The 20193-nt window shown below is 51.4% G+C and overlaps 1 protein-coding gene across 3 annotated transcripts in view; it reads right to left on the bottom strand.

Moving 5' to 3' along the window:
- The window catches only part of VIPR1 (vasoactive intestinal peptide receptor 1), a 42317-nt gene that overhangs the window by 20539 nt on the left and 1585 nt on the right, over positions 1–20193 (bottom strand). For 2 of the 3 annotated variants that reach the window (XM_049862318.1, XM_049862316.1), the window contains exons 2-3: positions 9766–9874; positions 4240–4347 (exon numbers count right to left, since the gene is read on the bottom strand). In XM_049862318.1, the coding sequence (XP_049718275.1) occupies positions 4240–4347; positions 9766–9874 (217 nt within the window). Of the gene's footprint in view, positions 1–4239; positions 4348–9765; positions 9875–20193 lie in introns of those variants that run through there. The other variant, XM_049862317.1, reaches the window with a different exon arrangement.

Raw genomic sequence — 20193 nt, 5'->3', positions numbered from 1 at the left:
CCATGTTGAGTTTACCCAATGAAAATAGCTATCCTATTTTTTTATTCTTTAAAAAAAAAAAAGTCTGTTTAAATATTTGAAGGTAAAAATACCACAAATGAATGATATGCAGTCCATGAATTGAAGGAATGGCTGCCACGAACATTTTGGTACCATGATGAGCAATCCCAGACCCCCCGCCCCATCACCTTATTCTGACCCAGGTATTTTACCCAGTCTGGTAGATGACTTCTTTGTAGCCCTCCATGAGTCTTTATCTTCTTCAAGCTTTCTCTGAAGAATCAGGTCCCTCCTGATTCTCTCAATCCCTCCAGTGTCCGGAGACAACATGCCTTCTCCAGTCTTGCTACCCAAAGGGGCAGGGGTTGGGTTGGCTTCATTCCTACCCTGCACTTCCCTCACTTGCAAACTTTCCTCTTTGGAACTTAAGGTCCGTTGCTTACATCTTCCTTATCTAGTTGGCCATGGAACACACCCTCTTTCCTCCATGTCTCCAGCCCCTGACCCACAGCTTCCTGTTTCTCTGTATCATTTTCAGAGATTAGGGTCACCAAGTATGGCCGTGGGAGTTGTTCACTGCAAAGGGACCTGCTTCATGGACCATGGGGGATGAGATCCAGCTTGCAGTCAGGTTGTCACTAGGTGGGCTCTGGTGAGGGGTCGACTTCACCTGAGGAAGGGGCACTTTTTTTTTTTTTAAATACTTTATTGTGTTTTCAGTGAAGATTTACACAGCAGTTTAGATTCCCATTTGACAATTTCTATACAAGTTATTCAGCGACACTGGTTACATTCTTCACAATGTGAATGTTTTCATTATTTCTGTTCTGGTTGTTCCATTTCCATTAATCTAGTTTCCCTGCCCTGCCTTACATTCTCATTTTTGTTTTAAAGTAATTGTTGAACAATTGGTCTCATATAAGTGATTTTTTTTTTATTGTGCTTGAAGTGAAAGTTTACAAATAAAGTCAGTCTCTCATACAAAAATTTATATACACCTTGCTATATACTCCTAATTGCTCTCACCCTAATGAGACAGCACACTCCTTCCTTCCACTCTCTCTTTTCGTGTCCATTCGGCCAGCATCTGACCCCCTCTGCCCCCTCATCTCCCTCCGGACAGGAGATGCCACCATAGTTTCATGTGTCTACTTGATCCAAGAAGCTCATTCTTCACCAATATCATTTTCTATCCCATTGTCCAGTCCAATGCCCGTCTGAAGAGTTGGCTTTGGGAATGGTTCCCGTCTTGGGCTAACAGAAGGTCTGGGGACCATGACCACTGGGGTGCTTCTAGTTTCAGTCAGACCATTAAGTCTGGTCTTTTTACGAGAATTTGAGGTCTGCATCCCACTGCTCTCCTGCTGCCTCAGGGGTTCTCTGTTGTGTTCCCTGTCAGGGCAGTCATTGGTTGTAGCTGGGCACCATCTAGTTCTACGCTGAAGTAGTATCTGGTTTATGTGGCCCTTTCTGTCTCTTGGGCTCATAATTACCTTGTGTCTTTGGCGTTCTTCATTCTCCTTTGCTCCAGGTGAGTTGAGACTAGTTGATGAATCTTAGATGGCCGCTTGCTAGCATTTAAGACCCCAGATGCCAATAAGTGATTTTTTTTTAAAGGGGAACAGTACTTACTGGTGATATTCATTATTTTTTTAGCCAATTTTTTATCCTCGGGGGTTAGTTTCGGTTCAAGGTTCAAAGAGTATCTCAGGGCAATAGTCTTGGGAAGTCCTCCAGTTTCAACTAGTCCAGTAGATCTGGTTGTTTTTTCTTTTTAGGAATTTGAGATTCTGTTCCACATTTTTCTCCCATTCTATCAGGGTCCATCTATTGCAGCCCTAACTAAAGGGGCATTTTTTCACATCTGCATAAAGGCAACTTATGGGCTTGCCATGCCCCGTTACAACTCCAACATCCTAGAAATGGAGAGGTCAGGTTTGGTCCAGCTGGAGCCCAATCTGACCTGAGCGGGCCCTGCTGCGGTTCAAGCATCCTGGTCTAATCGCCCATCCCCATTCCTTAAGGGGCTCTGGCCAGCAGTCTCTGGGTTAGCCAGATGGTGGCCTGGAGTCCAGGTTCTCAAGTGAAGAAACTTCCAGCAGCGACATTCCAGCAGGGACAGAAGGAAGAACCATCAGGGAGGAATCCAATTAGAAGAGTGCAAGAGAGGAACGCAATTAACAGGTGCTTTCCCCTGTCTTCTTTCCCCTGGGATCTGGGAGAAGGCTGGTTGTCCGGCTCTGCCAATGGGGCGCATCACGAGACTTGCCTGACTGACTCATCTCCTGCCTGCTAGGCTCCCCTGGAGGAGGGCGGGGCTAGGTGAACGCTGGCCTGGAATATGGCAAGCCTCAGGGAGGGCATTTAGGTCTTTCCTTCAGGGCTCAGGTCACAGCGCTGGGGAACAAAACTGCCCACCCTAAACAAAGAATTTGGTCTACCTCCCACCCCCACTTAAAAAACAGGGAGACTGAGGTCCAGAAAGGGAAGGCCACTTAGAGTGAGGCCCAACAGTCTTTTTGATGGTCCTCTGCCCACCCTCTGAATCCTCATTCAGGCCTTGCTCCTCATCATGACCCCCATCTGTTCTGCTCCTCAGCTGTCCTCCCCACCCATTCCTGCTCCTCCCTCAATTCTCTGTATCCCATGTCTGCTCCTCATTAGTCCTCCCCACAAGCCTTGTTCTTCCCTAAGTCCTCACCACCGGTCCACCTTTTCCCTAGTGCTCTGTACCCATCCTGCTCCCATCTGTCCTCCTCACCCATTCTTCTCCCTCAGTCCTCTCCACCCCAATCCTGCTCCTTCCTTTTCCCCAGCTCATTACACCAAGACCTGGGTGGGGGGCATGCCGTATTCCTCCCTTCCCCGGCTCACCCCACACCCACTCCATAGGCAAGCCTCCCACTTCTCTCTTCCACCACAGTCCACATCTTAGTTCAGTCATCAACATCTCCTACCTGCCTTGTGATCGGGGCTTCCTGTTTGTACTCCTAGAATCCTTCTCACAGAAACCAGAGTTATCAGTTAAAAACCTAAATCAGACTGTATCAGTTTCCCTGCTTAAACCCCCAGTAGCTTCTCACGGAGATTAGAAAGAACCCAAGTCTTCACCTCTGTCCTCAAGCCTCTCCATGGTCTAGCCTCTGCCCACCCGTTTCTTCCTCACCCAACCCCTCAGCTCTCTCTGTTCCAGCCACACCAGCCTTGAGTTTCCCTGAATGACTAATTTGTGGTTCATTGGTACCCTCTCTCAATCCCCTTCCCCATCTTTGGGGAGCCCTGGGATCATGGCTCCTTCTCACCCCCAGGTCTTCAGATTGCAGCTCAATGCCACTTCCTCAGAGAGATTGTTCATGAACGCCTGTGTTACTTACATAGCCCCCCTTATTCTCCCTCCCAGCACTTCTTACTGTTTATGATAATGTATCTGCTTGTTTTCTTGCTAAACGTCTATTCAACTAAAACGTCAGCTCCTTGAGGGCAGACAGGTGGTGGGTGGGGAGTGTTTTGTCCCCCACCTCTACAGTGCTTTATCTACTAGTGTCCGGCGGACTAGTAGGTGCTCAATAAATACTCACTAAATGAACCAAAACCCGTTGCCTTCGAGTCAACTCCGACTATCACACAAGGAGAGGCTGGTGGATTTGAACTGCTGGCCTTTATGGTTAGCAGCTGAGCTCTTAACCACTATGCCATCAGGGCTCCCACTAAATGAAAGGAGGACTGAATACATGTTATCGGTAAGCCTCCGTAATTACTCAAGAGCAAGAAAACCCACTTTGTAAAGAGGCTTCACCTTTTTTCTGTCTTATATGTGGACATTCGTTTAAGCAGAACATGGCAAGGTGTGTAAGCAAAGGCCTGTGACAGTTTCACAGAAGCCAAAAGGTCATCAGCTCCAGGCAGCAAATACGGAATCAGGACCAGTCCAAGACAATGGGAACATGGGAGCCATAATTTCATCAAGTACCTGCCAGTCAATCAGTTATCAATTGCTGAGCAAATATTTAGTGAGCCTTTCCCACGCCCTTATCTCTACCTGAAGAGCTAATCAAATCCCACAAGTTCTTCAAAGACCCAATGCTATCACTGCCTCTACCAGGGTACCCCCTGATTGCTCCAACCCCCGTTGGCCATGCTCCTTTGCCATCCCATTCCCTTGAGAGCTAAGTACACCCCACCCCGCAGTGGCCTCACTCACACCACCCCTGCTCCCTCCCTTCAACCCATTGCTCTTACCTCGACTAGAAGAGAAGAGTGTGAAGATGAGGGGACAGCCCAAGACGACCACCTGGCCCCGAGGGGTGGCCGGCCAACAGGTGAGGTTATCCCACATCTTGCTGCAGCCTGTGGAGTGATGCAGAGGACACATGGGTCAGCATGATCACCAGGTGCCTCCAGCCTGGTGAGGCCACTCACTCTCCTTCTTCTCCTGCCAGGCTGGGGAAATCCAACATCCCACCTAGAGGAGCCTCCAGTCTGAGGTGGGGGGGGGGGGGAGGTGGGGGATGGGGTGGGGGGGCACAACCCTAGCTTAACAGTGAAGGCATGGCTCTAGCTCCCTGATCCTCAGTGAGGGACAGACTGCCCCCTAGGGGTGTTGCAAGCAGTGTTGGTGTTTTGTTTGTTGCAGTGATTGGGGGGCCTCACCTGGCATTTGATGGGCATGCACCAGGGATGCCAGGTAGACGTCCTGGGTAGTCTTGCGCAATGATGAATTGTCTCATGTTCCGAATGACTTTCAAATGAACCACCAGACATTTGTGTAGGTGAAACCCTTTTGTAATGGCCAGAGCCTAGACTCTTTACTCCATTTTACATATAACCAAAACCCCAAAAAGCTAAACCTGTTGCCATTGAGTCAATGCCAACTCATAGTAACCCCATGTGTTACAGAGTAGAACTGCTCAACAGGATTTTCTTGGCTATAATCTTTACAGTCGCTATGAGCTGGCATTGACTTGATGGCAACAGGCTTGATTTTTGGTTAATCTTTACAGAAGCAGAAACCTTGGTGGCATAGCGGTTAAGAGCTACAGCTGCTAACCAAAAGGTCAGCAGTTTGAATCCACCAGGCACTCCTTATAAACTCTATGTGGGCAGTTCTACTCTGCCTATAGGGTCACTCTATGTGGGCAGTTCTACTCTGTCCTGTAGGGTCACTCTATGTGGGCAGTTCTACTCTGTCCTATAGGGTCACTCTATGTGGGCAGTTCTACTCTGTCCTGTAGGGTCACTATGAGTCGGGATCAACTTGATGGCAATGGGTTTGGTTTTTATGGAAGCAGATCACCAGTGCTTTCTTCCATGGCACAGCTGGACAGCTTCAAACCACCAACCTTTAGGTTAGTAATCAAGTACAAACTGTGTGCGCCACCCAGGAACCTTTACGTATAACACAAGGTACTTATCGCACAGACTTAACAGACATGAAGTTTTCCAGGAATACAACTACCGAGTAAAGGTGGAGGAGACCGTACTTTGTTTTGTTCTGAACTTTATAAACATTGTTCAATGTTTTGGAACATCATGTTACCAGTAGCTATACTGCCTGTGATATTTGAGTCACCGATGCAACAACTACCCGTATATCTTAATTTACCTTTACAGCTCTCACCTTCCCAGTCTATAGTTATAGGTACAACCTTCAGACTATGTCTTATCTTCTATTGCAATTGTGCCTGACATGTACATAGTATTTTATTATAAATTGCTTTCTTTTTATTTTTTTTTATGTTACAGTAGAACAACTTCTTTTTTAAAAGATGAATGTGTATATCCTGAGTTTTATTTTAGGATAGTAAAGGAGGCGTTAGAAAATATTTGTTATAAAAAAGGGGTGTTGAGTATATGGGGCGATGGGTATACTGAGGTTGGGCTAGTTCTGGAGGAATCTTTGTAAAACTCACAAAGCACCAGGTACCCCAACTCAGTTAAACTGTGAATTGTGATTTGGGAAGGGTGTCAGGGAGTGAGTTCAGGGGTGCCCCCTCATCGCAGGCTGCCTTCTCTTCCAAGCACCTATCAGCCCTGCAGTGGCCTGGCTGGCAAAGGGTGCGTGTCGGGTCTTAGGGGTCTGCTTTCATAGGCAGATGCAAACGCCCTGGTTCTGCCTGTTCAGGGGCCAAGTGCCCTTGAGGGACTAGAGCTATTTTGGGCTCTCCTGAGGGAGGTTTAATTGTCTCTTTGCAATCCTGCCAGTCCCATAGGTTTGCTCAGAAAACCCAACCCCTGAGCCAAAGTCAACGCCAGCCGGCCCAGCCCAGCCCAGCCCAGCCCAGGTCCGAAGGTTCACGAGTTCCCAAGAAGAGGGCCTGGGAAGAGGAGGTGGAGGGATGTCCCCACGTGGGGAAGAGCCACAGGACTCTAAGTGGGGGGTGGGCTAGCAGCAGGGAGGGTACCTTCCAGGATTGCAGCAGCCAGGTGGGAGCTGGGGCTTGAAGGCTGGACGCTTGGGGCCCAGCCAGAGAGCACAGACTCCTTTCCTCCAGGACGCCAACCTCTTTTGCCCCAACTTGTCCTGAGGACTCCTATGGCCTCACTGGTGTCAGTGCCCCCTCATTCCTGTGCCAGCCTCAGTGGAGGCCATGCAGGGGCCCTTCAGGTCAGTTGAATCTGCTCAGGGTTCAGCAAACACTTACGTAGCCCTGGTATGTAGCCCTTGTGTCAGGCACTGTTCTAACCTCTTTAAACAAATCACTTACTTAACCCTCTCGTTTTACAGATGAGGAAACTGAGGCATGGAGAGGTCAGGTGACTTGCCCCATGGCCACTTCGCTGGTGAGTGTACAGCCTGTTCACACCCTCCCTCCCCAGCAAGCCTTTCCCACTCTTCCCGCTCTGAAGGGCTGTTTTATTTCTCTGGGAACTTTGCTGCTGGACTTTGTTTACCCCTCTCTGACAGAGTGGGGCACACCCTGCTTTGTGGCCCAGCTACTGTGTCTGGTCCCTGTAGACTCTGGGCTCTCTGTGAACCTCTAGTTGTGAGCACAGGCCAGGGGCTAGATTTGGAAATGGGTCTCCGGGTCTGAGCTCAGCTTCACTAGAGGTAGGAAAGCGGAGAGGGAGACCGACCCTACTCTTGGGACTCAGTGCAACTGAGCAGCTGCTGGACCACAGGGCAGCAAGCAGGGCAGAGAGCCAGGGAGAGTGGTCAGTATAGGAGCCAGCAGTCAGGGAAGCCCCATACAGGAGGCCAGATGGGGCTGGTTTGCCAAGGCAGCAGGAAGCTGAGGAGTCGGTGACAGCCCTGGAAGTTCTTGGCACCTGGAGGGTGTGTTGTCCTAGGCTTGGCCCTGGGAGTATTCCCTGTGTGCCTGTCCAGGGAGGCCCCGCAGGCCCCATCACAAGTGTCAGCAGGCCCACAGAATCACAGCGCCCAGGCTGATTTGTGTGCCCATTGGGGCAGCGACCCCACAGCAGGAAAGCCCAACCTGGACAGAACCTGGGGCGGGGAGGCGGGGGGGGGGCTCCACTGTGTCATTTTATGGACTTGTGTGTACCCAGAGATGCACACACTGACAAGCACTCCCAGGCACAAAGAACCTTAGACACATATTAACACATGCATACAGGTACACTTACCTGGCAAGAAAAGGTCACGGTCCCCAGCAACACAGGCACAGAGAGACACACAACTCGTAGACATACAGACAGACACGTCTGGGTATGCACAGACAGACACAGACATCCCCCCTGACACACATACACACACACACACAGGCTCACCACACACCGAGGCATGTCCAGGCTTAGACAGAAGCACACATCCAGACACACAGAGACACCCAGAGTCAGACACAGAGCTACAGACCCCAGAGGCACAGACACAACCCCAGACAGACAGGGACCAGGAGCATACACCTGGCTGTACGTGAACACACACAGAGCCCTATCAAGGTCATGGGCAGGCCCATAGCCCAGAGACCTGCCCTCCCCTGGATCCCAGGTTGGCTGTCTGGTGACATTGTGTTGGCATCCAACAGGAGCCCTGCGCCAGCAATGACCTCACCAGGATCACGAGGGTGGCCTGCGCTCCTGGCCTGGGAGGTGCTCCTCTGGGGCCTAGAGTCTGGGGTCTAGGCCTCCCTGGGCTGCCGGCCCTGCCTGCAGCCTGGCCCTGCCTCTCTGCCTTGCTGGGGTGGGGGTGGGGTGCACATGCAACAGGCAGGTCGGTTACCCCTTGGCCCAGGCCTCAGTTTCAGGGCCCCAGGAGTCAGGGGGCCGTCCCTCCTTGAGACCTGGGGGGCAAAAGCTGTCCGTGAGGCTACACACAAACACTTAAGGGGCAGAAGGCAGAGAGACTGGTTGCCAAGGGGCCAAAAAGGAGGGGTTACATAAATGTCAGTCTCAGAAAATGGGGTGGAGGGGTGGGGATGACACAAAGACGCTCCTGGGAAGAGTGAGGCTGTTGCATAACTTGATCTTAGAGCCTGGGGAGATGACCTGGGAGGGAGGCCCAGAGCCAGCACAGCCACTTCACAGCCTCCAGCCCTATGTGTCAGCTCCGCCCCTTCCCCTTAGTGAGCCCTGAACCCGACACCCCTCCCTCCCATGCAACCTGTCTTGGTCCCCCCACCTTTCCAGCCTCTCTGCCTCTCCAAACCCTGCTCATCCTTCCAAGTCTGGCTCAAGCACCACCTGTGGAAGGAAGTCCTCTGTAATTGCTCCTATTTTTACTTCAGGGCTGCTGAGCAAGGTGCTGGGCACATGGGGTAGGGCGTGGGGACTGAAGAGTAGAGGGTGTCCTGGCCTGATGGCCCCACCAGGTCTGAGCCGATGGGCAGCCATAACCTCAGGATGCCCTGGCACACCCTTCACACAGCCAGGTGGGAGCTCTCCCAGACCTCCCCAGGCTTCCACGTGCTCAGCTTCTGGGTCTGACCTTGGCTTGTCTATTTAGCAGGATCATGGGCTGAAGGCTCATCTGCCTGCTGAGGATGTATTGGGATGGGGAAGCTGTGTGCATGCCTGTGTCCTAGCTACCTGTGTGTTTGGTTGTCACAACCAGTTCTCTGGGGTCATAGTAGTTGGCAGAGCCTCAGGTTAGGATGAAGGATTAGGTTTGCTTCCCCATGGTGATGAGTATTCCAGACCTGTGCCAACTAGTCTGGTGTCCAATCTCTCTAGACTCCAAGATGGTTCTGAGCTTCCATGTGGTCCTCATGGGGTCGCATGCTGTCACCAAATGTCCCCTGCTTCCCCTCCGAGATCCTAACACAGTGCAATGGTCTAATTCCAGAATGTGGTGGCTTAAGGCCAGTTCTTCCCACCTCAGCTCCAGCCAAGCTTAGGGGCTGAGAAAGCTGGCCCAGAAGTGTTCCTACGAGTGAGCTGCCCCAACTCCTCTGTGAACTGCCTTTATTGTCCATAGACCCCCACCATCTAGCACCCTAAGCCTTCCTACCCTGGGTGGGCTGGCAGACTTGGACATTATTTCCACTTTTCCTGGACAAGAGGATAGGGATCCCCCAAGGCAGAGTTGGCTCCAGTCACTTCTCAGAACCCCAATTTATTATGCTTCCTTTAGCTAATGGCTAAGAGCTCCCCAGATCTGGGATAGGTCATGGGAATATGGAAACATGTTAAGCCCTTTCTTATTCCATCTGGCTTTCCCCATTTCTCCCAGCATCCTCTCCTCATCACCCAAGTGCTCCCCTCCCTGTGGCCCCCATCCAACAAATGTGGAATGAATGTGACTTGGATCTGGTTCCATAATGTGAGGAAAAATGGGGGCCTGCAGCTCCTGCAGCTTGGGGGCATCACCTGCTGTCTCATTCTCCAGCTGGGCCTCCTGTAGGCACTGCTTGTGGTCCATCTCGATCTTCTGCAGAAACATGCACTCCTTTCGCTGTAGCCCAGCTGCCTGGCCACCCTGGGTACAGAGATGGGAGGGGACCCGTCAGTCTCCTTCAGGGCCTGCCTCTTGTACACAGACTCCAGAAGCATGGGGTCAAGCAGGTTCCAAGTTCCAACTGAGCCACCATCCTGGCCCTAGACTGAACCCTGCCCTCAAACTCAGACGGAGTTCCAAACCCACCCCCAGACTGAGTCTCAATCTCAACCTCAGACTGAGCCCCAACCCCATTCTCAGGCTGAGTCCCAACCCCACCCCCAGGCTGAGTCCCAATCTCAACCTCAGACTGAGCCTCAACCCCACCCCCAGACTGAGTTCCAATCTCAACCTCAGACTGAGCCACAACCCTACCCTCAGACTGAGTCCCAAACCTAACCTCAGACTGAGTCCCAACCCCGCCCCCAGACTAAGTCCCAACCCCACCCCCAGACTGAGTCCCAATCCCAACCCCGGACTGAATCCTAATCCTAGCCCCAGAGTGAGCCTTGACCCTGACCAAGTTCTGACCCAAAACTTGTCCTCAAGGCTGAGTATGCCTTGAGGACTCTGTCATGGCTTGTTGACCCAACAAATGCTGGGGGAAATTGGGAAAACCAGATGGCTCCCCCAACAGTACTGTGGCTGTAACAACTTTGTCTCTTTATTGGTGGTGAGACCCTGGACAGAGGTAAGAGGGCATCTCCTTAGAGCCCAGAGCTGGCCCTCTGGAGTCTACTACTCTCTCTAGCTTGGGTTGGGAGTCCTCCATCCCACCTCTGTCTCCTTGGATGTGTGGGGCGCAGTTAGTGCTACCTTGTTATAAGGAGCTGGACCCAATCCTCCAGTTCCTAGGGCAAGGCTTAGGAGGAGTCCAGGAGTCTAGCTGTATTTTATACACTCTGTCCCCATTCCAGAAGCCTATGTTGGGTCCCCTGGGTCACCAGGCTGGGAAGAGGACTCACCCCTCTGGTCCTTCCTGCCCAGACCTCACCTGCTTCCTCCTTAGCTTCTGAATAATTCAAGGTATACTAGGTCTAATGGGGCAGCAGTAGGTTGAAGGAAGTCAAAGAGGCCTGTCCAGGATCACCAGGGCACCTCTGCCTCCAGGAGGTGGGTAGAAAGGATAGGAAGGCCCAGGGTTCTACCTTCCCTCCCCTGTGCCCTGGCCAGGGATCAGGGTGGGGCCATACCAGGTGTGCCAGGGAAAGTTGGCATTGGAGCAGACATGTGAGTAGGGGTGATGGCTGTCTAGAGACAGCCAGAAAAAAACAGTTTTGGGAACTGTTGGGTGGGGAGGGGCAGGCAGAAGCCTCCACAGAAGAACCACTGGGCTGCTGGGAGCTTCTGCCTGGGTCTTTTGTTTTAGGGAAGTGGCTGCTGTCCCTGGCAACCTCATGCCAGTTTAGGTAGGAAAATGCCACAGTTCCCAAGAGGACTGTGGGGAGGGTCTAGCAAGACCACCCAGAATCAGAGATTCTCAGAGTCTCCCCCAACTTGCTCCTCCCACCCCAGGACAAGGTCCTACCTCCTTGGGCCTCAGTTTCCCTGTAGGTCTAATGGGCCTCAACTACCTCCCCTGCTGACTTAAAAGGCTTCCCGCAGTGGGGCTATGGGGAGATCACTGGTGGGGGGCTTCCCCTATTTCCTTCCTTTAAGGGGGTCCCTGCCTGGCCTGTGGGTACAAGCTGGTGACTTTGACCATTGTTTTAAGCAAATCGACTCCATTGAGGGATATGCATCCCAAGTGGCAGTGAGCTCTCCATGCTGTGGGAGGGTGGTATCCAAGCTTAGGCTGGACAACTCAGTGCCCAAGAGGCCGGCCACACAACTGAGTCCCTTCTCCCCCACTAGCCCCCTTATCCCTTCCTGGGAGCCTTGGTGGGGCTTATTGTCAAAGAAGTCACCAAAGTCCAACTTTCCCATCTGTATCTAAGTGCCAAGGCTGACCCAGTCCAGGCCTCAGGGCAGGACTCCTTGTCCAGGATGCCTTCCAGAATGCCCCAGCATCCAGCTCTCACTCTCCCAGTACCATGGGCCTGGAAGTCACACAATGAATACCAGGCTCCATTGGGCTGTCAACTTTATCAGCCAATTGGGGTAAGACATTAGCTGGTAACTCATTAAAACTTGGCATATTGGAAGGAACACAGATCTATTATGGAACAGGATGCAGAATTTGTATGACTGTTTAAAAGAAAAAATATAAAATTTAAAGGAAACTTGTCCCTATGTGTTATGATTGAACTGTGTCCCCCCCAAACAGTGTTGTAAATCCTAACCCGTACACCTGCGGTTATAATCCCATTTGGGAATGGGTTTTCTTTTTTATGTTAATGAGACAGTATTAGTGTAGGGTGCATCTTAAATCAATCTCTTTCGAGATATAAAAGAGATTAAATGAGCAAGTGAGGGAACAGAGTTGGGGGAAGAGAGATGCCACACTGCAGAAAGATCACCAAGGAGCCAAAGAATAGAAGCTGAAGAGACAAGGACCTTCCCCCAGAGCCGACAGAGAGAGAAAGCCTCCCCAAGAGCTGGCGCCCTAAATTCAGACTTCTAGCCTCCTAAACTGTGAGAGGGCCCTGGTGGTGCAGTGGTTAAGCATTTGGCTGCTAACCAAAAGGTTGGCAGTTTAAATCCACCAACTGCTCCTTGGAAACCCTATCGGGCACTTTTACTCTGTCATATAGGGTCACTTTGAGTCAGAATCGACTCGGCAGCAGCGGGTTTTTTGAAACTGTGATAAAATAAATTTCTGCTTGTTAAAGCCATCCACTTGTGGTATATCTGTTAAAGGAGCACTAGATAACTAAGACTCCGTGGTTCCTTTTTGGGGTCATGTGCTTCCCTCCCTCCCTTATAAGGGTTACTCAGGCTGAAATGCTTGAGATGCCCTGTCTTCAGGAATCTATGGATGGCTTATCCTGCTCAGGTATGGGAAGAGAGGTGGCCAGGTAGATCCTACAGGTGGCCTCTGGGAGAAAAGCTAAGGGGCTGGCCACCCCCAGCTTGTGGCCCACCATTGGCCTGTTTTGGAGCATGCTTCTTCCCATGGCACCTTCCTGTTATCCAACAGGGTCTGTCCTGTCTTCTGGCCCCTTCTCAGCCTCACCTTCTTCTCCTGTCCATTGTTACCTCCTATCACACTGCAGTGTCAAAGCAGGAGGGATAGTAGTGGACATCTGTTGTTTCTACTTTCCAGAATCCCTTACCTTCCTCTGGTGCCCATGTCCTTTTTTCTATCTGGGAAAACACCCCCTTCCTCACTCTTACTTCATGGATTTTTAATAAACCCTTTTCCAGGGGATTTACAAGTAATCAAGACTTGAGCCAGTCAGACCATTCTTGGCCACAGTGCTTGGCACATGGTCTAAGTAAGGCTACTCAGAGCCAGGAGACTCACTCCTGGGACTTTGAATTAAGCAATTAGGCAAGTGTCATGGAGTGAATTATGTCCTGCCAAAAATGTGTGTATCAATTTGTCTGGGCCATGATTCCCAGTATTGTGTGATCTTCCTATACATTGTAAATCCGGCCTTTATGATGTTAATGAGGGAAGGTGGGTGGCAGTTGTGTTAGTGAGGCAGGACTCAGTCTACAAGATTGGATTGTGTCTTGAGGCAATCTCTTGAGATATAAAAGAAAGAAACGAACAGAGGGACAGGGGGATCTCATACCACCAGGAAAGCAGCGCCGGGAGCACAGCGTGTCCTTTGGATCTGGGGTCACTACGCAGAGAAACTCCTACTCTGGGGGGAAGACTGATGAGAAGGCTGACAGAGAGAGAAAGCCTTCCTCTGGAGCTAACACCCTGAATTTGGACTTTTAGCCTACTTTGCTGTGAGAAAATAAACTTTTCTTTGTTAAAGCCATCCGCTTGTGGTATTTCTGTTAAGGCAGCACTAAGTAACTAAGACAGCAGGTAGATTTGTTCTTTCCCTTTGGAGATTGGAAACCTCAAAGGATTCATCTTGTTGGCAAATGGAACTCAATGATGAAGGCTACACAGCTGAAGGCAGAATAGAGAGATGGAGAAAAACCGAGTCCTCTTGACATTGAGCCCCTGAATGCAGCCGTGCCTGAAGCCAATCTGCTTCCAGAAACCTGAGCCAATACCTTTTTTAATGGCTTCAGCTAATTGAGTTTTCTGTCCTAGTACCCAAGAGTTTAGCCTGTACTCTGAGAACAGGACAGTGGATGCCATCACTTGCTGGGACCAATTAAGCCAGGGCTGTGACTGTGTGATTTATCAAGAGATACTTCTTTCCCAATCACTGTGGGCACCATAGATTTCTGGCACCTTCTGCCTGCCACTGTCTGAGGGCAGACAGGTATTGGGTCAACTTCCCTACCTAATGCTGCTCGTCCACCAGCGCAGCCACAGAGGTCTTCCTGAGAGACCATTAGGAGCGAGGGGAGGAGCCCACATAGTAACCTGGAAGGCTGGGGTATTTCTAAATAAGGTAGGGGTGATCTAGAAAATTAGCTCTGTTCTCACCACAGTTTAGTTGAGTGCTGGGCCCTATCTGGAGGAGGGATAGAGGAAATGGAGGCCCAGAAAGAGGCAGTGAAGGACAAAGGTCACCTAGCAAATGCAAATTCCCAAGCCAAGCCCGGATAGAACCCAGGTCTCTGGCCACAGGTCTGGACTACATCAATTTCTCTCCATGACTTTGCCTTGGGCTATTTGGTCAACCATTGCCCTTTGGGAGCCAGTGCCAGGGCAGCTCCCTCCAGCCCTTATCACTGAGGAATTTAGGCAGACTTTGGACTTCCTCTCTCACTTACTTCCCCATGCTAACATCCTCGTTATCCCTCTGGACTCCAGATGCATAGAGAGAGTTGGAAAATTCCCGGGCAGTATACAGCCAAGCCTATTACTGATCCCAGGAAAGGGATCCAGGGTGGGATATAGCTGGAGTGTGGGCTTCTTAGAGAACGGGATAGTAGAGGTGGGTCTTGGAGGTTATGTAAGATTTAGATAGTGATGCAGTAAGAGCATTCTAGAAGGTAGGAACAACGTGTAGAAGCATAATGAAAATGCCTAATACATTCATGTTTTGGGAAAGCCTGGTGTAGCTGAAGCTGGGGGCCTGGGAGAACTGGAAGACAAGTCAGGAGATGTAGGCAGGGTGGGATTGGAAAGGGCCTTGAATGGCAGGTTTTGAAGTGTGGGCTTTGATCCAGAGGCCATGGGGAACCATCAAAGATCTGAAATAGGAGAGTGAGCATGGGGGCCACACATTTTACAAGGATCCCTTGGGGTCATGTGGAGGATAGGTTGCAGGCAGTAGGGCTGAAGGCTATTGCACCAGTCCAGGTAGGAACTGATGAGGCCTGGGTTCAGGCAGGGACAGTGGGAATAGAGAGGAAGGGACCCACTGAGCAGGTGGAATGAACAAGACTTGACTAATCCCCACCTCCAACCAGAGACTCAGGATTCCCTGGCCAGCTCTCTGTCAGTCACCTCCCATATGTAGCCAACACCACGGTGGGGTACGGAAGAGGAGCCGGAATGGGAGATGCTGCAGACTGTCTGCTCTTGCCTGGGGCCCTTCATCTGGGCCCAGGAACTGCTATCCTAGAGGTGTGAGGGGTCCAGGCTGGCCCCAACCACAGGGTCAGGCTGACTTTAAGCTTGCAGGCAAATTCACCTCTCGGAGCTCAGCCCAGCACAGAAATTGGTGAGGTACTTGGGAGAAAGTCCTGCTTTGGGGCTCCTGAGATCTGGGGCAAAGGCTAGGGTTGTGCAGGATGTGAGGATACTGGAAGCTAGCGCTATTAGATGCTGGGGGCTCTGAAAGTCGGCGTGAGTTCAACTCAGGTGTGGGCTATACCTATCTCCAAATGGGAAGCCTGAGACCCCCACTACCACCCTGGAATCAGAACCCCCAGCCTCGTCTGAGCCAGAGAACAATGGCAGGATGAGCTGAGGGAGACAATGTGGGCTCTTGGGAACCTGAGCCCCTCTGAGGAGCAGCTGGTTTCAGAGAAGGGTGTTAAATGCATCAGGCTGGATTAGAGGAGACAGGAGAAAGAACTTCCTGCCTGCAAACTGCCAAGCACTGGGAGCCACTGTGAATAATTTGTGATCCTGAAGTCTATCAAAGGAGGTCCTCTTTTTCCTGCCTGGGGTGGATGTAGGAGACAGAGGGTGTGGGCAGTAGAGGGAAGAGGGCTGAGGGATGGTCCCATTTACTGCCCCCATCATTACTCCAGAAAGCCTTAAATAAACCCTCCATTTATTTAAGGCACTTCTTGGAGGATTTAAGTCCTCCCTCCCCCCATGAATGCATGGGGCAGCCAAAAGACTCTTTCACAGCGGAAAACTGAGGGCCCAGAGGGAAAGGCATTTGATCAAAGGCAGGCATACAGGACCACAACCCAGCTTTCTAGACTGCCCTCTTCATTTGGCTTTTGCTTTTGAGTTGGTAAGAGGATGAAGATTTTGTAGCTGAGGAGGCAAGGGGGTTAAAGAGAGTAGGGCAGGTCGGGGGGCAGGAAGCTAGATCATGGAATCCAGAAGTCACAAAAGAGAGGCGAAGCATGCTCTTAGCTTTGCAGAAGGCTCTAAAAGAAGTTGAAATCAGACCTCATCTTATTGGGAAGGGGCCTGCCGGGGTGATAGGAATGTGTCATGGCTTGATCTGGGTGGTGGCTACACAGATGTCCATGTGGTAAAACTCACTGAGCCATCACTTCCGATTGGTGCATTTTACTAATTTAAAAATCTCATCTCTCAGGTCCCAGGGCAGCAGCAGAGCCTGATAAAGACCACAGGTCCTGCAATCTGACTGCCTGCCACTTCCGGGCTGGGCGACCCTGGGCATGCTACCCATCCTCATCTGTTCAATGGGAATAACAGCACCTCCTACTTCCAAGGTTGTGGTGAAGAGGATCACATATAAAGGACTCCTCCCCTGTCTGCAAATCCATATTTGCCAACCCACCCCTAGGACTCCCCACCTTGGGGTAGGCTGAGCTCAGCCTTTGGTAATGAGAGGGCAGAATGAGAACTGTTGTGTGGGGGAGACAAAGGAATGTAGATATGGGTTTGGGGCAAGGAAGGAACTTTCCAGAGCTCAGAGTGGTGCCAAGACATTCCAAAGAGGTGTCTGGAGAGAGTGAGCTCTTGTTATCAGTAGAATCCAAGCAAAGACTTTCATCCTAGGGTTAAGACTGGTCCCCTTGAAGGCTCCTTCTAGGGAGGTTTCCTTTGGGACACAAAGCAGTTAAAGGTGTCTTTGTAGAGGATCCCTGGGGTGCTGGCCAGGAAAGGAGGGGCGGCAGGGACTCAGGCTAAGCAGTCAGCCTAAATCCTCCGCCCCTTGAAGGTCATCCCAGGAAGCCTTCAGGACAGAGCACTCAGTTTACAAATACACAGTCTGGGGGTGATGTTGGTATTTGGGCCTCCAGCAGAAGGCTGGGCACCAGCACAGGGAGCCACAAAGCTACGAGTCCTCCCTCCACAGAGGTTGATTGGCGACCTCTTCTCCTCCTTTGCTAACCTGTTGTGCAGGAAAACTTGTTTTTAAAGCTCAGTGAGAAGGATTCAAGTTAGATAGTAGGGAGGCACTGGTTGAGAGATATGAATCCTCGTGCCACGAGCCGCATGTAAGAACGGGCCAAGCCCAGTGAAGCCCAGCTTGATGCCCACTGTCAGGGTACCCAGTTCTTCTCCTCACCCACCCTGCCAGCTTGCTGTACAGTCTCATCAGGACACAGACATGAAAGCCCCCAAACCACTGATAATATCACTTTGCTATGCTTTCTCCAAAGGGAGTGGCCTCCCTCTTCCTCCCCACCCGGGTATATGTATGCCCCTGACGCATGTGTGTCATGTGTCCCAAGTGTGTGTGTGTTTGTGTGTGTGGCCCACCTGGGCTGCGGGGCTCCGCTGGATCAAGGCAGAGAATGCATGGATCATCTCCCACAAAAAATAGGGAAGACCTCAGAATTCACTGAATCCGTCTATGCCCACCTTACAGATGGGCAAAGTGGGGACCGGAGACACCCAGAGCCCACTCCTCTCAGTCAGACTTGAACAAAGGTTGGTTCCCTCCCCATCACCACCCCAGCCCTTGAAGAATCTGGGGGCACTGCATGGGTACCTTGCGGTGCTTGATTAAATGCTGGTTGTGGATATTTGAATATTAGGTATTAAGGAATCATTGTTAATTTTATTAGGTGCGATGATGGTATCATGGTGATGTAGGAAAATGTCCTTTGGTTTCCGAGATGCATCTTGAAATAATTTGGGGTAAAATGTTAAACGTCCTGTAATTCACTTATTTAAAGCACTTCAGTCAAAAAAGCAGATGATGTAAAAGGTAATTATTAAGTGTAGCAATGGTCAAACCTAGGAATTGGGTATTTCCATGTTCATTATATTATTCTCTCTACTTTTTTATATGACTGAAAATTTTTATAATAAAAGTAAAAAAAAAATCACCATATATACGGTGGAGAGAATAAGCTGTTTCCTTTTCTTCCTCTGAAATACTTCCAAGGTGTGTTTACCCAAGAGGAATCACCCAGGTGGGTGTGGGATGCAGCCTCCAAGGACCGAGGCAGGAAATGCTGAGAGGAGCAGTCAGGGAAGGCTCCCTGGAGGAGGCAGGACAGTACCTGGGAGAGTTTGGCTAAACTGGGCTGACTTTTCACCCTAGACCACAAAACAGCCTCTGTTGGCAGGACCAACAGGCCTGACCCCAGAAGGACTAGGAAGCCTTCAAACCAAACCAAACCCATTGCCATTGAGTTGATTCCGACTCATAGCAACCCTATAGGACAGAGTAGGACTGCCCCATAGGGTTTCCAAGGCTGTAACTCTTTATGGAAGCAGACTGCCAGCTTTCTCCCGTGGAGTAGCTGGTGGGTTTGAACGACCAACCCTTAGGTTAGCAGCTGAGTGCTTAACCACTGTACCACGAGGGCTCAGGACGCCTCCAGCTGCTCCTAAAGGCTGGAATGGCCCAAGAGGTGGGGGAGGTTTGGCTCTTTAACGCAGGTTGTTGACCACCTGCCCCTGAAGACCTCACCTTGCTTCCTCACCGTGCCCCTGCCACCTGCTTCCAACCTCTGCAGTGGCTGTCCACAGCTATCCAAGCCCCCTCGGTCTCCCAGCAGGCTGCCCCGAGGCTTTAGGTAACATGCTGGAGCTGGGCCAGGTCTCTTCTTCTCAGAGGGAGGTGTTGACCTTGGTTAGGCCTACCCAGGGCTTTCGGGAGGCCAAGCTGGAAAGAGGGAGCCTCCCATTGGAGGTTTCTACCCTTCCATCTCAACGCCCTGAGTCACTGGGTCTGGTCTCCCCCACCAGCCTAGGGGGTGTTTCCAGGCAGAGCCTGGGTCTGTGACCACCCCCACCCTGCCCCAGGCCTGGGCAGCTCTGCAAGGGGTGAGGAGTCCCTGGGAGGTGGGGCGGAAGGGGAGCCAGGGGCAGTGGAAGGCCCAGCGGGTGGCCTTGGGGCAGACTTCCTCCTCTGAGACACTGGAGGTTTTCTTTCCCTCTTTTGCTTCCCTGTTCAGAGATTTCCCTTTCCCAGGCTGAGGCCAGGGCACCATAAACAGGAGTGATAAGGCCTTGGGCCTTCAACCTGAACTTTGCAGCTGACATTTTATGACTCTGATAATGTCTGCCCCCACCCCCCTCACTGAGTCCGGCTGGAGCAGGAATGCCTGGTGTCCATCCTGGGAGGGAATGACTGGTGGCTGGTGGGAGAGGAAGGAGGAGCAGAGAGGGAAATTGGGGCCCACGCACTCTAGCCTCCCATCACCTAGTCCTGGCTGAGTCCCTTCTTGTCCTGTGGGCCCAGTTCTGCACTGGGCTGTGGGGGACATGGGCTCTAGCCCTTGACCCGGTGGGATGGTCAGAAGAGCCTGGTTAGGAGGCAAGTGGGGCTGGAGATTGGGGTCAGTGGGGGTGGGGGGACAGAGTGGGTTGGAGCAATCAGAGAAGGCAGTCTGGAGAAGGAGATGGAGCTAGGCACTGAATGAGTAAGATGTGGAAAGACAGGGGAGGGTGGGCATTGGAGAAGCCCAGACCTGGGCTGTCTCAGGAGATGGCGGCAGATGTGGCCTGGTGTGAAGTGAGGCCCCACTGAAACCCCTCTGCCCCTGGGCTGAAAAAGCTTCAGGGATGGGGGATGGGATGCCAGTCATGGTCCCGGAGTCCCCGGCTCATTCAAAGAGAGTTTGAGTGGCCAGGGCCCAGGGCTGTTCGTCAGAACTGGGGGCTCTGTGACACTGAGGGGCTGCGAGTGGTGGCAGAGCTGTGACCCCAGAGACAGAGCTTGATCAGGCTTTGAGTGCTCGGGAAGTGGGTCTCAGGGCTATCAGGGCTTCTGTCAGTTGTCAGA

This window comes from Elephas maximus, chromosome 20 (assembly GCF_024166365.1).
Source record: "Elephas maximus indicus isolate mEleMax1 chromosome 20, mEleMax1 primary haplotype, whole genome shotgun sequence".
Lineage (NCBI taxonomy): Eukaryota > Metazoa > Chordata > Mammalia > Proboscidea > Elephantidae > Elephas > Elephas maximus.
The sequence above is the reverse complement of the archived record's forward strand: the minus strand, read 5'-3'. Positions and strand labels throughout refer to the sequence as shown.